Raw genomic sequence first — 20,243 nt, 5'->3', positions numbered from 1 at the left:
GACGAGGAACTCCCAGCCATCACTACCGAAAAAGTAGAGTATAAATGGTGTGATCATGGATGGTAGCCATGGCTAAGTGGTTAAAACTCAAGAACTTGAAGCCCTCTCCTTTCTGAGTGCACATGGTGGATGAGCAAGTGATAGAGCCCAAAGTTATGTTGTCAATTCATCTCAATATCAGACGTGTGCATTTTACAATAAGTTTGATTGTCATCTCAACAAAAATTAATGTCTATCCAATCCTATCAGGTAGACTGTAATTGAAAAGTGCTGACTATTGCATGTTTGGGGTTCTAAGAACATGACAATCAAAATTGGGGATACTGCAGTGAAAATACCCATGAATCCAAGTAAATTTCTAAGTTTTTGACCCAAAGACTTAATTTCCATAGGATGTTGAAGTCTCGGCCAATGGACATGCAAATACTTCTTGCAGGAGAAATTAACATATTCTAGGTAGCTGCTGACCTTTAAGTAGAAGATGAAGGATGAGATGCTGATAGAACAACAACTATACCCTAGTCACTTCACTAGAAACGTACTAGTGAGCAAGAGCTAGACTAGCCAAAGAAAATTCTCACTCAGCTTAGTTCTAAACCCTAGTTTCAAAAACAATCCAAGGAGCCCAACTTGGGCAGGCGTAGGAGCTGCATACAATCCTGGTAAGTGCCCATTTTCTAGATGAAAAACTTCAAGAAATTAAAGTCTTTTCCTATAATATAATGCATGGTTTGTGGGGGCTCGTCCAAAGGTCTGCCAACATCGAATTTTGTTGATACTAGATGCTAAGCCAATTCATTATCAAAGATACAGGATGAACCCGAACTATGCAAAGTAATTCAAAGAGAAGTTGATATGAGCAACCTTCATCTATGCAATTGATTAGAGTGATTCATTATTCTCAAACATGGTGGTGTCCAACAAGAATGGCAAGCTCCAAGTTTATGTGGATTCTAGGAAGCTTAATGCTTAGATAGTGTTGGATCTATTGCCTCTGTGCTTACATGAACTTAGGTAGTACAGAATGTGTGTGTAGAGTAGCAGCAAAGCTTCGCTTGTACTTGCATAAGCTAGGAATAACCTCTCTTAGGAATCCTCAACATGCAAGTTCTACTTGCGATTCCTACATACGAGTTCTACATGCAACTCCTACATGCATGTTCTACTTGCAACTTCTACTTGCAACTTCTACTTGCAACTCCTACATGCAAGTCCTACATGCAAGTCCTACATGCATGTTCTACATGCGAGTTCTACATGCAACTCCTACATGCAAGTCCTACATGCAACTTGCAACTCCTACATGCAACTTCCATATGCAAGTTCTACATGTAGAGAGAGAACGTCTTACAATTCCTACATGCAGAGAGAGAAGCTCTCCAACTTGTATATTTAAATACCCCATAATGGAATGAAGACCACACTTTTTGGGGCATTGTGTTGAGTTATAATTTAATTGATGGAATACTACAACAAGTTGTAGGTCATGAGATGTACTCATTTATGGATGGCTACAATGGTTACAATCAGAGTTCTTTAGCACAAAGGATCAACACAAGGGTGCATTCATCACAAAATGGGGTGCGTATGCTTGTAAAGTGCCAATTAGTCTACTTAATGCATCGTCAACTTTTGAAAGGTTATGGTTGTGAGTTTCCACTGAGATTAGTTGACCAAGTTTATTTCCATTTACTTTGATGATTTTTGTGTATACCTAGTATCTATGCATTTGGCTTGTCTTAAAATTTTCTCTACAAGGCATGCAAGAATCTCCCTGAACTAGCTAAGTGGTTTTTGTGTAAAGATTAGTGTATTGCTCGGGCATGTAATTTCCAAGGAAGGCATTTGGACCAAGCCAAGTAAGATTTGAGCAATAGAGCAAATGCTTGAGGTAGAGAATCTGACATAATTTAAACCCTTTTGAATTCATCAGCTTTTACATAAGGTTTAAGAAGGATTTTCATAAACCCAAGAAAAAAGAAAAAAAGACACCAATTCTCAATTAACCCAGGTGGGATGTAATTATCCATGTCCATGTGGATGCTTTAGGCTATGCACTTGGCATTATTTTGGCATAGCTATGTGGCAAGCTAGACTACCTAGTCTATTGTGCCAGTCGGTTGATGATACCACCTAAGTGCTACTAAAACACTACCAAGCATGAAGCCCTTAGGATGGTCTATAGTGTCTAGAAATTTAGGCACTATCTACTTGGTAATCCATTTGTCTTCTATATTGACCACCAAGCTTTGTTGTATTTGATCAACAAGATAGTCATATAGGGATGCTTGATGAGGTGGATATTTTCTCCAGAAGTTCAATTTCAACATCATCCACAAGCCAAGTAAGTCTTATGTAGGCGTAGATGTCTGCCCTCCCAGATCAAAACCAAGAAGTCACAATAGTACATGTCACAAGGCACATTTCTTGAGCACATGCCTTGAGACAAAATGCAAACAACTGGCTTTGAAAGCCTTAAAATATAGCTTGATTAGTGGCCAATTGTATTATCACCTAGGAGCAGATGGAGTATTATAATGTTGGGTGCTACGACATGAATGAGAAACAATACTCATCGAGGGCCTACTATTAGAGGTGACTTCGGTGGCAAGCTAGTAGCTCAAAAAATTTTACAGGTAGGTTTATGGTAGAGTACTTTGTTTTGGGATGTAGATGCTCGGTGTCTTGAATGCGATGTTTGTCCAATTTATTACATGCTCAATTTCTTGAATGTGACAGCTATCAAAGAATAGGATGGTTGCTTCCACATCATTAGATGCCCTTATCATTAAGCTAGCCATGGGAAGCATTCTAGAGGTGGGGCTTAGATTACATTGGTCCTTCAAAATGTGGCTCAGTTGGACACAGAATAAACATATCATTGTGACCACAGATTATGCTACCAAGTGGAGCAAGCTAAGGCACTATGAGACAACTCGGCTTACTGAGTTCATTGTGATGCATCAAGGTTCCACATCTTACTATCCTTGGTGCAATGGCGAGGCTAAGTCTATCCTCACCAAGATGGTGAGCACACATCGAAGAGATTGGGACATAAAGCTCCATGCTGGGCATATAGGATGGCCTACAACGTAATCACGAACCTAACTCCTTTCAAAATGGCATTTGCTCTAGAGGTTGTGGTGCCTTTGAATTTTTGGTCCTGAATCTTCAAGTCGCAGCCAAGCATTAGCTTGGAAAACTTAAAACTTGGATGGAATAGGCCCAAAGAAATGTACACTTATCCTATTGTATTATGCAAAGCTAGGGACACTGAAGCCTAGCATTAAAGCTTGGATGGAATGGGCCCTATAAAGCTAGGGCCACTCAAGCCTAGCCTTAAAACATGGATGGAACGGGCCCTAAGAAATGTACACTTATCTTGTTGTATAATGCAAAGCTAGGGCCACTCAAGCCTAGCCTTAAAATTTGGATGGAACGGGCCCTACAAGCTCACTAAGGTCTTTGAAGCAATGGCACAATGCGACTCACAAATCTACAAGGCCATTTGATCCCTAAGCTCTGTAATGGAAGCCAAGTAAAGCCATACCAAGCACCCACCTTCTTGGTTGTTGCAATGAATACATGAGGAGTGCATGATTGATTACCATGTGGAGAATAGATTCTAAAGGAATCCCTAACTAGACATCATTTTGAGGACATGAGTTTCACTCTAATTGAGGCACCACATGCAATAATTAATCCGATAATGCATCTCTCCCAACCATTCGTTGATGCATGGGGACTAAAAGGAAACTTGAAGCTTTTGTGCCTCATAATTTTTAAGCGTATTTTCAAGCTCTTTACATCCTTACTACAACTTTGAGTAGCATGTCAATGTTTCATTGTTTGCAACATCAGTATTGCTATGGCTACCACTTCTCTTAAGCCTAAGATCACCCTACTCACATTGTAAGGCTGCACCTCATGTCTCCTTCCTCATCTAGTTGAGCTGAATGATATACGAAGCTGACAATGAAGCACAACAGGCTCTACCAATTTGCAAATTTACCACGGGAAGTAGCATGGGATGCAACAGTGGTAGAGGATCCACTCAAGTCCTACATTGTGATGGATCGCAGCATCCTTATCACAATGATCAGCATGTTTGACTTGGCAAACATTTGTTAAGAAGCATGTTGCCTCTTATGTCTTTGAACAATCCAAAGACAACACTAGTTTTGAGTATCATGTAGTGCGACCAATATTTTGAAGAAAAGAGTTATTCAACCTCCTAGATATACCTTATTAATAAGACCCTAGACCTAAAAGTATGGCTCTTCTTTAGACCCCTTTTTTAGTACATCAGGCTGCTAAAGCATTGTCAAGGTAGAGGACAAAGTCCTCGTTGATGGGTTAGGAGCCTTTCAAAAGATGCAGGAGGATAATGTGGACCTATCCAGGAGACCAAATCCACAATGATGCAAGCATATTTGGGCCTAGCAATCAAGGAGTGTCAGCACATTAGTAGCCTACCCCTAAAGTGTTGAGAACTCCTAGAAAGACTATCACTAAGTAGCCTAGCGAGAAAGAAACCAAGGGCAAGGTGGCAAAGAAGAAACCCAACATAGTGGCATTGATAGATCTTAAAGGCAAACAAGCATCCCAACATAGTGGTAGTCACATATCTCAAAGGCAAGAAAGTGGTCATTGAGCAACTTAATGAGAGAGAGAGCAAAAAAGTTGAGTAGCCTAAGACCACTAGGACTCTTGAGTCAAACGAAAGAAAATCATTTGGAAGCCATCTGATCCACCTATCAAAGGTATGTGCAAGCAACATGATTTGAGTAGCAAGCCAGATCATTAAGGTACTTGGAACACCTTTGAGCAGCCCGATGATGAAGATAAAGAGGTGGGTGATGACTCGTATCTTGAGCAACACTGATATGTAGAGCAATTACCACCAATTTAGAAGGTCATGATGCATGAGGGCATTAACGAGTTATTTTATTTAGGTGATAATGTCCATGTGGCTCAAATTGGGGATGATTGGTGCACATTGTAGTAAAAAGCCTTGACTACTACTTGGTACATTGCAAGGCAATGGGCACCACCTAGGCCTTAAGGTACAATAAGCGGCAACACTAGGCATCTGGGCAATAGCTCAAAAATTATTACCATGATGAGATCAATGCCCAGGATGAGGAGTATAACAAATTGAAAGCATAGCATAATTCCCTAAAGGAGGCCCATGCCATGGTACAAGAAGAATACCAAGTGATGGCCTAATACCTCCAAGATTTCTCAAGCAACGCTAAAAGCTATATGGACCAAGGAGAGATGTAGTGGCAAGTCATTCTATGCCATGAGCAACAACTAAAGTTGGTTGCCTCATCTGCTACTACTGACACCACCAAATTGAACCAGACTTTTCTCAAAAATTTTGACACTGTGAGGAAAGGACACCCTAGAACAAATCTAGTCATTGTTACAAAAGTTGTTTGCACTTGAGGAACATCCTAGTAAGCTTTATCAAGGAGGAACCCAAATGATGACAAACATGGATCTTTCAGGAAAGGTGGCCTAGGTCAACTATGCAGCCTCTTGTTACCAAGCCTTGCACATTGCCACATTTGTGATGAGTCTGATGATTATTGGTTGGAAGACCATTCCAACCACGGAGGGCTAGAACACCACCACCAAGTAGACCACAAGCCATGACTTAAATGAGTAAAGGATGACCCAAGCCCTTTTGTTATTGGACCCCAAGCCTTGCCTTGTGCCTTTCACTACTACTGGTTCTTTTTTCCTTGCTTGTTGGATTCAATTAGGTACAAAAACATCCCCTCCATGCCTTATAGAATAGCCAAATAGATATCCTTGGAGCACCTATCACTCACATCATCGAGTCCTTCCCTCTTACACAAGTCATCCTCCATGTTTTGCCTATGGCATTTTGTAACATGTACCTGGATGCTCCCATTTCCATTGTCCTACCATGCCATGGAGTTGTTGCTGGCAAAAGCAAGTGGTTCTAAAGAGTCCTCTTTAAGTTCTCATCAACCCCTACATTAGGTAGAGCCACTAGAAGACTTGTCCATAGAAATTTCTACCTGTGACAAGGCTTGCCAAGACTTTAACTTGGCAATAAAAGACCAGCTAGTGAGTGACATCCCGAGCCAAGTGCCAAGTGCTCATGGAGAAGATATGTGCATTACCACAAACAACTATGCACACCCTACTTGTGTATTACATAGAATTTCTACATTTAGTTAAGCAATTTATGGGCTCAGTAGTTACAGAGGCAAGCACACCTATAAATGTAAGGAGTGCAGAGGCAACAAGATGCAATGGAACACCCAAAACAAGTCCAATAGGGCTCAAGAATCTCACAATGAATATGCAAGGACTAGAGTAGGGGGAATAGGCTAAATGGTGGATCAAGAGGTGGATCAAGAGGTGTTAGAGCGGCGGGAATAGGTTGAGTGCTAGATCAAGAAGGGTTGGAGCAAGGGGGGCTATTAGACTATAAGGGTCCATTAGTAAACCTAGTAGTGGATATACTAATTAAGGTTATAGGATAGTGGCTCCATTATGACATGTGGTGGAATTTCGTGCAAAGGATTATGTAGTTAGCAGTGATTTAATAGGTCACTTTTCCCATTAGTATTAGCATTTTTAAAAAATCTTATGAAAGTAGATGAAAACCCTTCAACAAATATTGTATGTCTTTAAATTTTCTAGCTAAAGGTAAGAAGCTGGTGGTCTTATCCATGTTTTTGGTTGAAAAGTAGTCTATTCCATAAAGCAAAGTTGGCCACTGGTGGTTGTAGAGTAGAGGAGAATTTTGGAAAGAGTGAAGACCCTATCAATGTGACTTTGAAAGTGGTGAAGTTGAGGCAAGAATAAGATGAGATGGCTTACTAATATGTGGTTCAAGTATTTATAGTCCTTGATAGCTTCAAATCCATTCAACTAAGCAATGAAGGATTTTCTATCAGATGATAGAATATGTGTTGCATCACATGGTATCCACATGGTATTGGGAGTTGATGATGAGTTTGACTCAAGATCAATCAGAAAGGGCCAATGACCATGGAACAAGCACAATCAATTTTCCTAAAGTTTGATAGGATATAAGTGGACCCAACGGTGCAACTATGGCCATTTCCCTTTTGGAGCCTCCTCTAATGAATTCAAGGTTATTGGTTGGGCCCTTTTTAGATCTAAGACATCTTCAGCATCTTCAAGAACTTGAACCCTATCTCTAGATCAATGAACTACTCAAATACTTTGCACCCTCTAAATTAAGACCTAAGAGAAGAAATCCAAGTAGATATTTTCTTCCAAGTCTTTTTGACCCATGTAAATGATTGGGGAGCCTAGAGTATCAAGGGGTGTTAACACCACAAAAAATTAGTGTTGACATTGACTAACAAAGGCCAAAATGAGGAATGAGGAAGAGAAATGACGATGAAGGATGAGCATGAAGGAAAAAGGATCAATGGATAAGGTCTCGCCCAGACATGACATGCTTTAGACCTAAATGGGTAAACGATGGATTGAGGCAAATAGCCAAAAGTACTGAGAAAGGGACAATGGTGAGACACCGATGATAAAGGCAAAGATGACACACAAAGGTGAGGGATGAAATGCTAATAAACATAGCCAAAAGGCCAGGAGGGCAGGGATTTGGAGATGGTGGTGGACTGACACGCATTGCAAGGCGCTCAACAGTCAAGACCTATGGACATGATGGTGGTTGGTGGGGATGTCAGGATAAGGATGGCTGAGGGAATTTGGTCGAGTGCAAGTGGATTAGCAAACCCAGGCAGTCATCATAGTCAGAAATGCAACAATTGGGTTTTGAAAGGCAATCAATGTGCATTACTCAGCTCGGTGATTTGCTGCAAGTAGAATAGGATTCCCCTGCCAATCGAACAATGCAAGACACCTTCTCTCACTCTCTCTCCTTGAAATCTCTCTTTGTTTTGCTTCCTCTTCTATCTTAGCAACTACAACTCCCATTCGCAAACCTAGAATGATGTGGGAGAATGATACAGTCCACTCCATGCAAAGTAGGTCGCGTGACAGTCCCATGCTTCATGGTGATTCGAAGGCTACATCCTTTGAGAGTCATGTCTTTGTATGCCAGCATTTTTGTGCTTCACCCTTCTCCAATGATCTCATCTTCATGCCAACGGCCTCAACTTCCTTTCTTCGTTGAGGTTACATCCCTCCAATCTCATTGTTGTTGGCCTTCTTCTGGTCTCACATAGCCCAACACTCTTTCATGTTTGCTTGGCCTCTTGTTGCACCCCTCTAATATTTCTTCATGTTGTCTTCTTGCTTGCTTGTCCCCATCCTCCTTCATCTTTGTGGTTTTTCACCATTCGCCCTTTGCTCTGGCTCATTCGGCCTTGGATCTTCATCTTTTGATTTGACCTTCGACCTTCATTTGTTGTCTTTCATTTTTCAAGTCTTGCCTTTAGCATCTTGTTGTGTTGGGGTTCCTCCTCGTCCTATCTCTTGCTGAAATTCACACCTAAAGATTACAATATATACATGCCTCCTTGTCATGTCCTTGGTTCCTTGCTCCAGTCCCTTCAAATGCAGCTGTGTAGCATGCTCCTCCAACTTCTTTCCTTTTAACTCCCACCTTTGTAGGTATGACCTCCGAGATTGGGCCTTGAAGAGTGACAAACCTTGCATGTCTATCAGATCCAAGTCTTATAGGTGGCTATTAGATCTAGGGTATGGCATGATCTTGGCTCTATATAAATTTTTTGAATTTTGGATTGTGAAAGTTGGGGCCGGGTTTGGTCTTGCCAACACTCTACTTTACGCATGCATCAAAGGCCTCTTTGGAGTTGTCTTTGAGTATTCCTTTGGCCCTAGTTAGGTGTTTGTAAACATTTGGCATCTAGCCATAACTTGAATAATTGGTTTGTGCATGGAAAGTTTGTGCCAGTTGGTGACTCATAGTTAGCAAAGGAGCTTTGAACCCCAGAATGGCCTAAATCACTTGGCATAGGACAACTCATTCTTTGACTCAATCTTCAATCCCTACAAGGCAAGGTTAGTATATACTTGAAAACAAATGCAGCCTATATACATCTCATTATGAATGCAACAATTAATCTACTTCTATTGAGACTAGCATGCAAACTATCCTTTAGATCTCTCCTCGAAGTGTGACTAGTCTAGTCTAATGAAGGGAAAATTTTGAATTACAGAAGGATCCCAAGTTTTCAAGTGCATCATGGTGTTTCTCTTATCTACAAGACCCATATGGTGTCAATACTGCCCTTCTTGCTTTCAATCCTATGTAGATGGATGAGTATGACCATAATTAATTGGTGAGCAAATGATTTTTTGGGGGTGATGGCTTTAAAGAGGTCTTGTATTGTATTCAATCTATCTTACACTTCAAAGTATTGATGTCACTAGTAGGAGTAGAACATCAGATGTGCTTTTCGCTCAAAGATGGATCGTTCTTCAAATAAGCCATGCATTGCTTGAGGTTGAGCCTTTCAAAGTCATATAGTATCACTAGTTGAATGCCCTTCAAGAATGGGCCGACATCAAGTGGCCTGCCATGGCATTTCATTCCTAGTTCACATATAGCACGTCCACATAACAAAACCTACCAATGAGTTTTAAAGCCTAATGATGCTAGTACCTCATGATCTAGTGAAGCATTCTGGATCTACCAAATGACGTAGTGTCCCCTTGTATATTAAGGCTTGAGATTCCAATCTAGGATGTCAAACATCGTTTGTCTATGATGATATAGCATGGGCCTACATAGTACCAAACCATGATGTCTCCCTTGTCTGTGTGAGCAATATCATGCCTATTGATCTTGTGCTTTGAGGTCCTTGATATGTAAAGCACATAATAGTCACATAGAATTTTCATTGTCATTAGATTAGTACAAAATGACAGCTTTGCATTGAATCCATATCCCCTCATGTAAAAATGAAAAATATACACAATAAAACATCAAGAAATTCAGACTATACAACAAAATGAAGTCATTGTACTCAAACAATTACGGGGGATAAGTGTTGAACTTTGATATTGTGTAGGTGAGCAGATAAGTAAGGCTATCCAAATTAGTTCGGATCACGGAGAGTTATATGTTAAGCTCGATCACTTAAACCATCTGCTAATCAAGTTTGACTTCATTGCAATATCTAATTTGAAAAGGAAACTCCGCCCATCTAGCCTTTCATCTTCTCAAGTCACGCTAACAAAAATACTAAGGGGTTGATGATAAACTATAGCATCAAAAGTCAAGCCTTATAGATAATGTCTCCATACCTTCAAGGCATGTATTACCACATACAATTCTTACTTTTGCATATCAAAACTTAGTTGAGCATCATTCAACAACTTACTTGAAGGAAATAGGTGGACAAGAGCAGCACCTATTGCAAAATCTCTATCATTCATTTCAATTACAAATGGCTTGTTAGGACAACAATGCCTACCGTAGCTATAGTAGTAACCCGATGTTCCAAAGTCTAAAAATTATCATTCAACCTGTTACTCCAAATTACAAGCTTGTTGCTCTTCTTTGTCACCTAAATCTTCCAAAACTATCAATTCCTTAAGAGCTACTCAATTGTCTCTATCTTTCATTTCTTCTTGAGTCTACTCACATGAAAATCTAGATGAACCCCAACATTCGAAGGGAATTCTAACTTATATGTTGCATCCTTGATTTCTAAATGATGTGAAAAGGGCCATAATATTTGTGGGGAAATCTTTGTATACTTCCAAGTTCTCAAAGTCTTAGAATCTTTTGGAATTCTAAGATACACCCACATGCCTTCCTTAAGAATCCTAGGGGTAACTGTTTTATCTTGAGTATTTTTTATGGAATATTTAGCTTGTGCTAACATTTCATGCATGTTTGAACAGAAATCTTTAGTAATCTATACCTTCATATTGTTGAAGCCATAGCCTAAAGCAATCGGCGATCTATGTTGGTATCCAATACATAAGCATAAACAAGCTAGACCATGTAGTTGAATGGTTAGCACTATTATAGGTAAATTCCATCATTTTGAGTGTGAAGCATATCCTCCATAGACTGATTCACTCTTTTTGTTTGTCCATCCGATTGACTGATGATCAACCAAGCTTAGGCTAGTTTCCAATTTCTCAAAATTGCTTGCCAAACATGTCCAATAAGCTTCCAGCCTCGGTCATGAACTATGTGGTTGGTAAGTCGATCAACTATGACCCAAATTGCAGTATGTCCTCGACTTGTCTGAGGTAACCTTATAACAAATCCATAGAATTACTTTCCCATTTAACATTGTGGACATTTAATCACATAGTCCTAGACATACACTTTCAGTTTCATCCAATAAAAGTTCCACTTGACCAAATCATAGGTCCTTTGTATAGCAAGATGTGTTTGGTAGGTCAATCAACTATGACCTCCTCCACTTGTGAGGTAACCCTATGACAAAATCCATAGATTTACTTTCCCCTTTAGCAGTGTTGACATTTAATCACATAGTCCTAGACGTGCACTTTCATTTTCATCCAATATAAGTTGCACTTCACTAAGCAATAGGTCCTTTGTATAGCAAGATGGCTTGAACTAGGGCTATCATGACATTCATATAAGATCTCATCTTTATGTCATCCATGTCAAGTATACTTACCTTTCCCTTGCAGAATAACAAATCATTACAAATTGTGTACTACATGCTAAGGGTAACATTATCACTATCATGAGGATCCTTATCTGTTCTAGAGCTTCTATCCATTTTAATTAAATAATTAGATCTACAAAGAACCTAAATTTACAATCACAACACTCAATTCATCTTGAGATAGGGTTAATTGCTTAAATAAAAGCTTCCCTAGAATGGAATGGGGCTTGTATGCTAATTATAGCCATGGACTATGGCTATATATTGGCATAGGGGGATCAATGTTAGGAGAGTGATTAGTATCTAGACATTGATTCTTACTAGAGCTTTTCCAACACATAGGTATTGGGTCACAAGTTATTTTCTTCATGTCCTTTGGTGATCAATTGTTATCATATATTTTTCTTAGTGATAATGGCAAGGTAAAATATTCTTCTCCATCCTGTGGAGAAAAAGACTTTGTTACTTATTTCTTATAGTAAATTACATAAGATATAAGTTTGGAATGGTCGCTCTAACATAAGGAAATATCAACATTGCCTCTTCTAGATCTTCTTCCCTTGTCTCTAAGTGGCTCAACTACAAGTAGACCTGACGATATGAACTACAATTGGGTCGATGCAACATGTACTTAAATAGCTTTTTATAATAGATTTTATGAATGAAAATATGCTATGATGGGAGAGCAAAGGCCATCACTATTTGACTTGCTCCTAGCTTAGCACATTGATGATGGTAGGATTGTCAGATCATGTAGCCTATATTATGCAATTAATGTATTATATTTCTAACTAATTAGGTTAGAAATTTTTACTTAACATATATCTATTTTACTTCTAGCTTTTCAAGGATTTTTCAACTTTATAGGTATCTTTTACTTTCCCAATTACTTAGAAATAGATGTTTGTCTACTTTCATATTCATTCTTGCTTGTTGCATACTTGAGCTCCTACGTCTCCTTGCCTCCTCACACTTCCTTGTTTTCTTGCTCTCTTCAACTTGAATTTTAAAGTTGGGCATAAATCCACTCAAAAGCCATTTGCTCACATTAGTTGTAGAGTGATACATTGTTTTGTTTTGTTTTTGAGAGCCGATTTTGCTGTGTGAGGCACTTACACCCACCAAACATCTCATGGAAATACCAGTATCAAAGCATGGCAATACCAATAATTTTACAAGTTTGCGGAGTAGTACATTGTATATCTACATAAATGCTCCAAAGTGCTCATTTCATGTCAAACATGTTACTCTAATGCTTAATGATACCCTCGTCCATAATATTTGATCTCAAAGCGATCCAATTCTTTATGCTCCATTCTCTAGAGAGGGGGTTAGTTAGGCAAGTCTAACCGCACCACACAATTTGACACAATGTTCATCTGAGGAGTGAAACGGGAAAAGCTTCTTTAAGAAGTACAATTCAATGGGAACAATTTCCTTGTTTTTTCACACAAAAAAATCGCTTAAATTGATAGTGGTCCAAGGAGAGACAAATTTACAATCACACTAACATGCATGCGAGAGCTCTCTTTAAAGGATATGATGTTTTTCACATGGCTGCTTTCACAAGATACCACCATTGATGGTGTAATGTAAGCAGCTCTCTTTTTGGCCTGCCGTAGGTGCAAGTCTTAGTAAAGGCTTTGCAGTGGAAACGAAAAAAGGAGATTGTGTGTATTTTTTAAAATTTTTGATAATTTGTTGTCCAATTCTAGTTAGCATGATTCCTTTCTTGTTTCTCTCTCTCTCTCTCTCTACCCTGCCCTCTTCTCCTTGCTACACATCTTAATGTCTTCTTTTTCATTTTGGATAATTTGTCAACCACTTTTAGTTAGCATCATTCCTTTCTCGTCATTCAGTCCTCCTTGTTTCTCTCTCTCTCTCTCTTTAGCCCGCCCTCTTCTCCTTGCTATGCATCTTATTTTCTTTTTCATTTGGATGATTTATTGTCGACTTTTAGTTAGCATTATTCCTTTCTCGTCATTCAGTCCTCCTTGTTTCTCTCTCTCTACCCTGCCCTCTTCTCCCTGCTACACATCTTAGATCTCCAAGGCAGGCCACTTGAACTTTGTTCAACTTGTTTTACATTGTTACTATTTTGTATTGTTGTGTATTGACATTGCTTCAATAAATTCCTTTGTAGTGTTTTGTATTGACATTGATTGAAGACGATATCTGGGAATTTTTACATTTACACTCATTTGTCAGAAGCTGAGAAGAGGAGGGGGCTGAAAGCAGAGGCTGAGAAGAGGGGGCTGATGGGAGTAAGGGTGGGTTGAGAGAAGTGCAAGGTCCAAGCAGGTAGAGTGACGACAGACAGTGCCCATTCAGCACTGTTTTAGCATGAACACTAGGGAACACAATCCAGGAACGCTAGAACGGCATTCCTTGCAGCTCCAAACCCAGTAAACCTTCTAGGAACGTTCCTAGCATTCTAGGTCGCTACAATTCCGAGAACGGCATTCTAGACGTTCCAGAAGGGGGAATGGCATTCCTTGTGCTAACTATGCTAAATGATCAGATGAGTTGATGGATTTAAAAATGCAAAGACAAAGTCAAATGGAGAAACAAGTAACATTTGATATAAGTGACTACGATATGAAGATCGGCTCAGGTTTGAGAGCGCTTGACCTAACGTATTCATTCTACTTCCCATCCGGCATTGATACAATGTTCCACTTTCTAGAAAGCAAATTGCGTACCTAACCAATAGCTGGAATCAAGCATATCCAGCGCTTGGCGCACAGTAAAAATAAGCAAGGCATGCTGAAATTTAAAATGAGTGAGATATTCAACATAAAATCTTCTGTTAAAACCTTTAACAATGTTACAGGTAGCATGCAGCCTACTTTTTTGAAATAAAAGGATATTTTCAAAGTAATGGCTATGGCACAAAAGAAAATAACTTCACAGTTACACAGCAATGGATTGATAAAAGTAACATGAAGAGACCTTCTGCTTTGGGTTGCTATTTCACCTTTCCGATCAGCTCCAATTAGTGGAACAGAAATTCAACCCGTTCTAGACTTTCACATTCCTGTAGTAAGGATGCCATGGGTGACCTTGTCTCTCTTAGAACATGATGCAGCCTGAGAAAAACTACAAGTTCTTGAGAATCAGCATATATCCATCGCCTGTGTTTTCACACTCAATAATGATGCTTCACTCCCTCTGGATTCTGACAATAAAAACAAAGCATAATCACCCATTGGATGTATACCAGACCACATTGAAAATATCCCTATGAAAAATCATATTTGATTCATGCACAACAGTTTTAGTAGCTCAGGTAGAAAAACCATATCATGGAGCCCATTGAAGCATTGAACCTGGGTAAAGGAGGGTCATTGCACCTCAGCAATCATTTCTTCTTCATCATTTGAAACAAAAATCCTTCCATATAGATCTACACAAATGGCTCTAACAGCTCTCCCATCTCATCTCCTGCTCGTGGTGCCGTCCTACGCTGTGACTCTGGCAGCTTGCCCTTTAACCACTGGTATGGCCAACATGTACCAAACACGCCCATGGTCCCTCCCTCATCTTCCATTCCTTGTAGTGCCTCAAACTGCCTTGTCATTTCTTCAATCCTCTCCCTCAACTGTAAAGCATGCTCATCTGCAATTCGAAGTGATTGCTCAGCTGCATTCCGTGCAGTAATGGCAGCTGTCGCCATTTCCTCTTTCCAATGCATTTTGCTGTTGCACTCCTCCAATGACTGGCTTAGCTGTTGAATTTTCTCTTTCAAGCCAACGATCTGGTCACACAGCTCCATAAGTAACTATCAGCAGGAAAATACAAGTATATAAAACGATATTTAGATAAATCATCAAGTTGTGCTGTAAAGCAGAACATTTATGATCTGATCTTGCATGTCCTTCCATCATGCATTTTTGCAGTATAGATGACCATCTTCATCAAAAGTAACATGCACAATTATTGGAAACGCAATAATAATGACACAATTTGTCATTTCAAGGAAGCAGAAGCTGACTCCACTCTGAATTTTGCTTTAATAATTATTCCACAACATTTCAACTCATTCAAGAGACAGCTGAATATCAAAACATTAACAACCTCAAAGAGAGCGCCAAAGCATTATGGTAGTTCAGAAATATGCCCTGAGGAGCTGGGGTGTCACTTACGAATGAGTGCAAGAGCAACTTGTCCGACCTGTTAAACACAATCATCCAGTAAGCAAAAAGTAAAAAATCAATCCCAGATAGGTTCAAAATGTGGAGGAAGGCGGAGAACTATAAACCGAAAAATATAGGAAGAAATCTTCCCCAAAAGGTCAAGGGCAATTCAAGTAGCCAGAGTCACATTCTGTAGAAAAGGGGGTGGGGGCCGGATTAGAGAAGGGGGATAGAAGAGCGGAAGGGAGAGAGGATGAATGGGAGCAGGAAGGAGAAGGGGTAGGAGAGAGAGAGAGGAAGAGGTAGGAAGGGGAGAGAGAGAGAGAGAGAGAGAGAGAGAGAGAGAGAGAGATTGGGGGAGAGGGAGCGCATACTGCAGGTAGGAGGGAGGAAGGAGGAGAGTAGTTAGGATTAGATGTCACATAAAAAAGTACACAATGAGTGGTGGATGGGGACTTAGATAGTCCCCCCACATTTCCCACCTAAAGGGCCACTAAAATAGCCCTTTTTTCCCCTTCATTACAGCCATCCCTTCCCATAGAATTTTGCCCTCCAAATTATATGTACTGGCTGCTACGCAAGGGTGCTGGGACATCCAAGTGATGCTGATCAACCTGGTAAAAGATAGGGGTTCACCTAGATGATACTCTCTGGCTGCCATGACTGTTCATCCTCTGCAATCCCTTTCCATTTTATGAGGTACTCACTGTATACCCTGTTGCGGAGTACTCAATCTCTGAAACCCACAATGCGCTCAGGAACATAGGGGATATGACCCTTCTCATCCCATAGTTGGCAACTCAGGTAGGACATGCACATGCTGTCCCACATGTGGTTTCAACAAGGATACATGGATCTTGGAGAACTGGGTAGCTCCAATGATCTTGTAATCACCGTTATCCCTATGAGCAAGCTTTGTATTGGTATTTTCTTTTAGTGGGGCATAACGGTTCTTATGGAGACGCAAGTGCACATAATCCCCCACTTTGAAAGACATATATCTCCTACCACCCATTTGTTCAGCCTTTCCGACTGTCCATCAGTCTGAGGATGGTATGCAGTGCTAGGTGTGAGCAAAGTACCCACTACTGTAAATAACTCCTGCCAAAAGTGACCCATAAAATTTGCATCTTTGTCACTGCAATTACTTGAGGAAAGCCACGATGCTTAAAGACATGCTCAATGAATTGCCAAGCAACCTATGATGTTGAATAACGAGTCTTCATGGATATGAAGTGGGCATGTTTTGTCATTCTATCCCCCACAACATAATGCTGTCCCATCCCCTCTCAGTACAAGGAAATCCTGTTATGAAATCCATTGCTATGTACGTCCGTTTTCCCTCTGGAATGGGTAATGGCTGCAAGAGACCTGCGAGTAATTTGCTGTCCACTTTATTCTGTTGGCAAGGCAAACATTCAGCCACATAATTCCCGCCACATGCCTTTCCAGATAAAGCTCTGTTTGATTCTCTCATATGTCTTAGTGACACCCGCATGTCCAGCCATCGGAGAGGAGTGCATTTCTTGCAAAACCAAAGTCTCTGGCACTAGATAAATCATGTCCTTGAACCACAACAGCCCATTATGTAATTTGAATTCCGGATGACCTTGGCTAGAAGGCTTCTACAAATCTGAAAATATGGGAGCTACCTCAGAATTCTGCATATACTCTTCCTGAATGCCACGAGTCCACTCCTGATATATGGTAGAGACAGCAGACAAATTGCAAGCCCACATCCTCGACAAGGCATCTGCAACCACATTTGCCTTTCCCTTTCTGTTCTCAATGCCAAAATCATAGGATTGAACTGCAGCCATCCACCTCTTTTGCTTATATGACAAATTTGCCTGAGTGAGAAAGAATCTAAGTGTCCTATGATCTGTTTTCACCTTAATTTTTATCCCGTACAAATAGTGGTGCCATTTCTAGAAAGCATGCAAGAGAGCCAGCATCTCCTAATCATAAACACGGTAATTGAATTCCTCGGCATCAAACTTCTTGCTTTCAAAGACTATTACCCCATGTTCCTACCTAAAAACAGCCCCAATCCGTTGCCACTGGCATCTGCCTCCACAATGAAAGGATGTGAAAATCAGGGCACACCAAGACAGGTGCATGAGTGAGAGCAAATTTCAAATCTTCAAAACTGAGTTGTGCTTCCTTTGACCACATAAAAGCATCCTTCTTCAAGAGGTCAGTAAGAGGAGCTGCCCTCCTCGCAAATTTGTGAATAAAGCGCGTGTAGAAGGAAGCAACACCTAAAAGTCCTCTCAACTGGGTGGGGTTTTGTGGCTGTGGCTAATCTTTAATGCATTTCACCTTTGTGGGATCCACCCAAATGCCATGTCTATTCACAATATGCCCCAGATACTCAACCTCCTCTACCATTAAAGTGCATTTGCTGGCCTTAGCATTAAGCTGATGCATCTCTGAATTTCCAGCACCTACTTCACGTGCTTAATATGCCCCTCTACCTATCCTTGCTGTAAATGAGGATATCATCAAAGAAAACCAGCACACATCTAAAAAGAAGTGGCTGCAATATCTTGTTCATCAGCGCCTGGAAGATGGCCAGTGCATTAGTCAATCCAAAAGGCATCACCTAGAATGCATATAAGCCCCGTTCTATGTGGAAGGCCGTCTTGTGCTCATCTCTTTCTTTCACCCTAATTTGATGGTAGTCAAATCTCAAATCTATCTTCTTGAAAAATTGAGCACCCTTGAGTTCATCCAATAGACATCAATCCTAGGGACTGGAAACATGTTCTTGATAGTGGGCTTGTTAAGATCCCTGTGATCAATGCACGTGCGGTACGATCCATATTTCTTCTTCACTAGAAGCACTAGGGAGGCAAAAGGAGAAGTGTTATGAGAAATGAAGTTCTTCTCAAGCAATACCCGCAACTGTACTGCTCAACTTTAGAAAGACAGTATGGAGCTTTGTTTATGGGCTACTCCCAGGCTCCAGAACAATGGCATGTTCCACATCCCTCTTGGAAGGCAATTGGGATGGCATATCAACAAATAGATCAGCAAATTCAGAGAGCAACTTCTGCATATCCAAGTCATCCACATGGGGAATGCTTCCCTTCTGAACTACATAGACATTCAGGGCATAGATGGCATTCCAATTCTTGAGCTCTCTGGCCAACTGTCTTGCTGAAATGACCTCCATTTTCGAGGCTGTCATGCCCTGCAATACGACTTGCTTACCCCTGTGTGCAAAGCCGAGTGTCAAGGCATTCAAGTCCATGCCAAATTATCCCAGAGATTTCATCCAGTCGCAGCCCAAGACAACATCAATCGGACCCATGTCCAGTGCAAAAAGATCTCCTGCAAAGTCATATTCATCAGAGAGCCTGATCCTCACACCCTAGCAATATAGTCTACTGATCATATGCTGTCCATTGGCCACTTCCACTCTTAGACCGTGGTCTATCTCTTAGCAATCAGCCCCACCTTCTGCAAGGTCTTGGTGTTGATGAAGCTATGAGTGCTCTCACTATCCACAAGCATGTGAACAGTCCGGCCCTTGATCTCCCCCTTTAATCTAATAGTCTCAGCACTTCTGGTACCCATCAATGCATCAAGGGAGATAGCATATAGTGCTGGCTGAGCATCCCAAAAATCTGCTCCTCAGCCACAGGAGCATTCCTATCTGCATCATCCCATGAATGGAATGGCATGGCAACATGATGCTCCACAAAAGAGGCTCTAGGCATACAATGTCATCTACCACAGGAGGGCTGAATGTCAAATGTGTCACTAGCATGCATGTTAGACTCAATAGCACCACCTAGATCAAAATGAAATTGTGGCTCCAGTGTCTGGAGCTTCTTATGGCTCATGTGCTCCCTCCATCTCATCATGAGAGGCATCCAAGGAGTTCGTAGCATCTACCAATTCCTAAACATCTCGATGCTCAGGGGTCCATTTCTCACCACAATTAAAGCATAAATTTGCCTTCTTCCTGCTGTCCATAATTGCCCATGCATGCTGTTTGATCTCTAATTTTTCATTCCCTGGCCGGTGGTCAAGGTCAATGGCCGGTGGCTAAGGTCAATGGCCGGTGGCCAAGGTCAATGGTCGGTGGTCAATCCACCACCCCTTTGTGGCCTCTCCCCTCTATATATATAAAGCCCCCTTCCCCCTCACTATCATACAGCACTCAAGCCTTCAGCATCTCAACACTGAAGCTGATCCAGCAACGCGCACTTAGTAGGGAGAAGGCGACCACCGTTGGTGGAAGAAGATTGCAGCAACTGCTGCCCTTTGTAGCTGCTCCTCTTGCAGCCTTTTGCCCTTCATTCTAGAAGGAAGAACTTGTTCAGTTTTCCATCTCCTTTGTTGCTGCTTGTTGAGTTGTTTTCCAGCAAGTATTCATCTCTTTTGCTTCCGTTGTACCGTGATTTCTAACATGGTATCAGAGCCCATGTTCTAAGGCTCACCTGGGAGCTTGAAGGAAGGGACTTCCACGCAAGAATCTTCG

The 20,243-nt window shown here is 40.9% G+C and overlaps 1 protein-coding gene across 3 annotated transcripts in view; it reads right to left on the bottom strand.

The window, feature by feature from the left end:
- Positions 1-14,405: 14,405 nt before the first annotated feature.
- Positions 14,406-20,243, bottom strand: part of LOC147896877 (uncharacterized) — a 34,154-nt gene continuing 28,316 nt past the window's right edge. The window contains exons 5-6 of one of the 3 annotated variants that reach the window (XR_015541783.1): positions 14,969-15,372; positions 14,406-14,793 (exon numbers count right to left, since the gene is read on the bottom strand). Coding sequence is in view for 1 of the 3 variants with exons in the window: in XM_087381744.1 (XP_087237870.1) it covers positions 15,022-15,372 (351 nt within the window). In the remaining 2 variants the exon portion in view is untranslated. Of the gene's footprint in view, positions 15,373-20,243 lie in introns of all 3 variants that reach the window. The other 2 variants (XR_015541784.1, XM_087381744.1) reach the window with 2 other exon arrangements.

Source organism: Dipteris shenzhenensis, chromosome 11 (assembly GCF_047967505.1).
Source record: "Dipteris shenzhenensis isolate YYH24624 ecotype China chromosome 11, Dip_SZ_1.0, whole genome shotgun sequence".
Classification (NCBI taxonomy): Eukaryota; Viridiplantae; Streptophyta; class Polypodiopsida; order Gleicheniales; family Dipteridaceae; genus Dipteris; species Dipteris shenzhenensis.
Note: the sequence above shows the minus strand (reverse complement) of the source record. Positions and strands in the feature narration are given on the sequence as shown.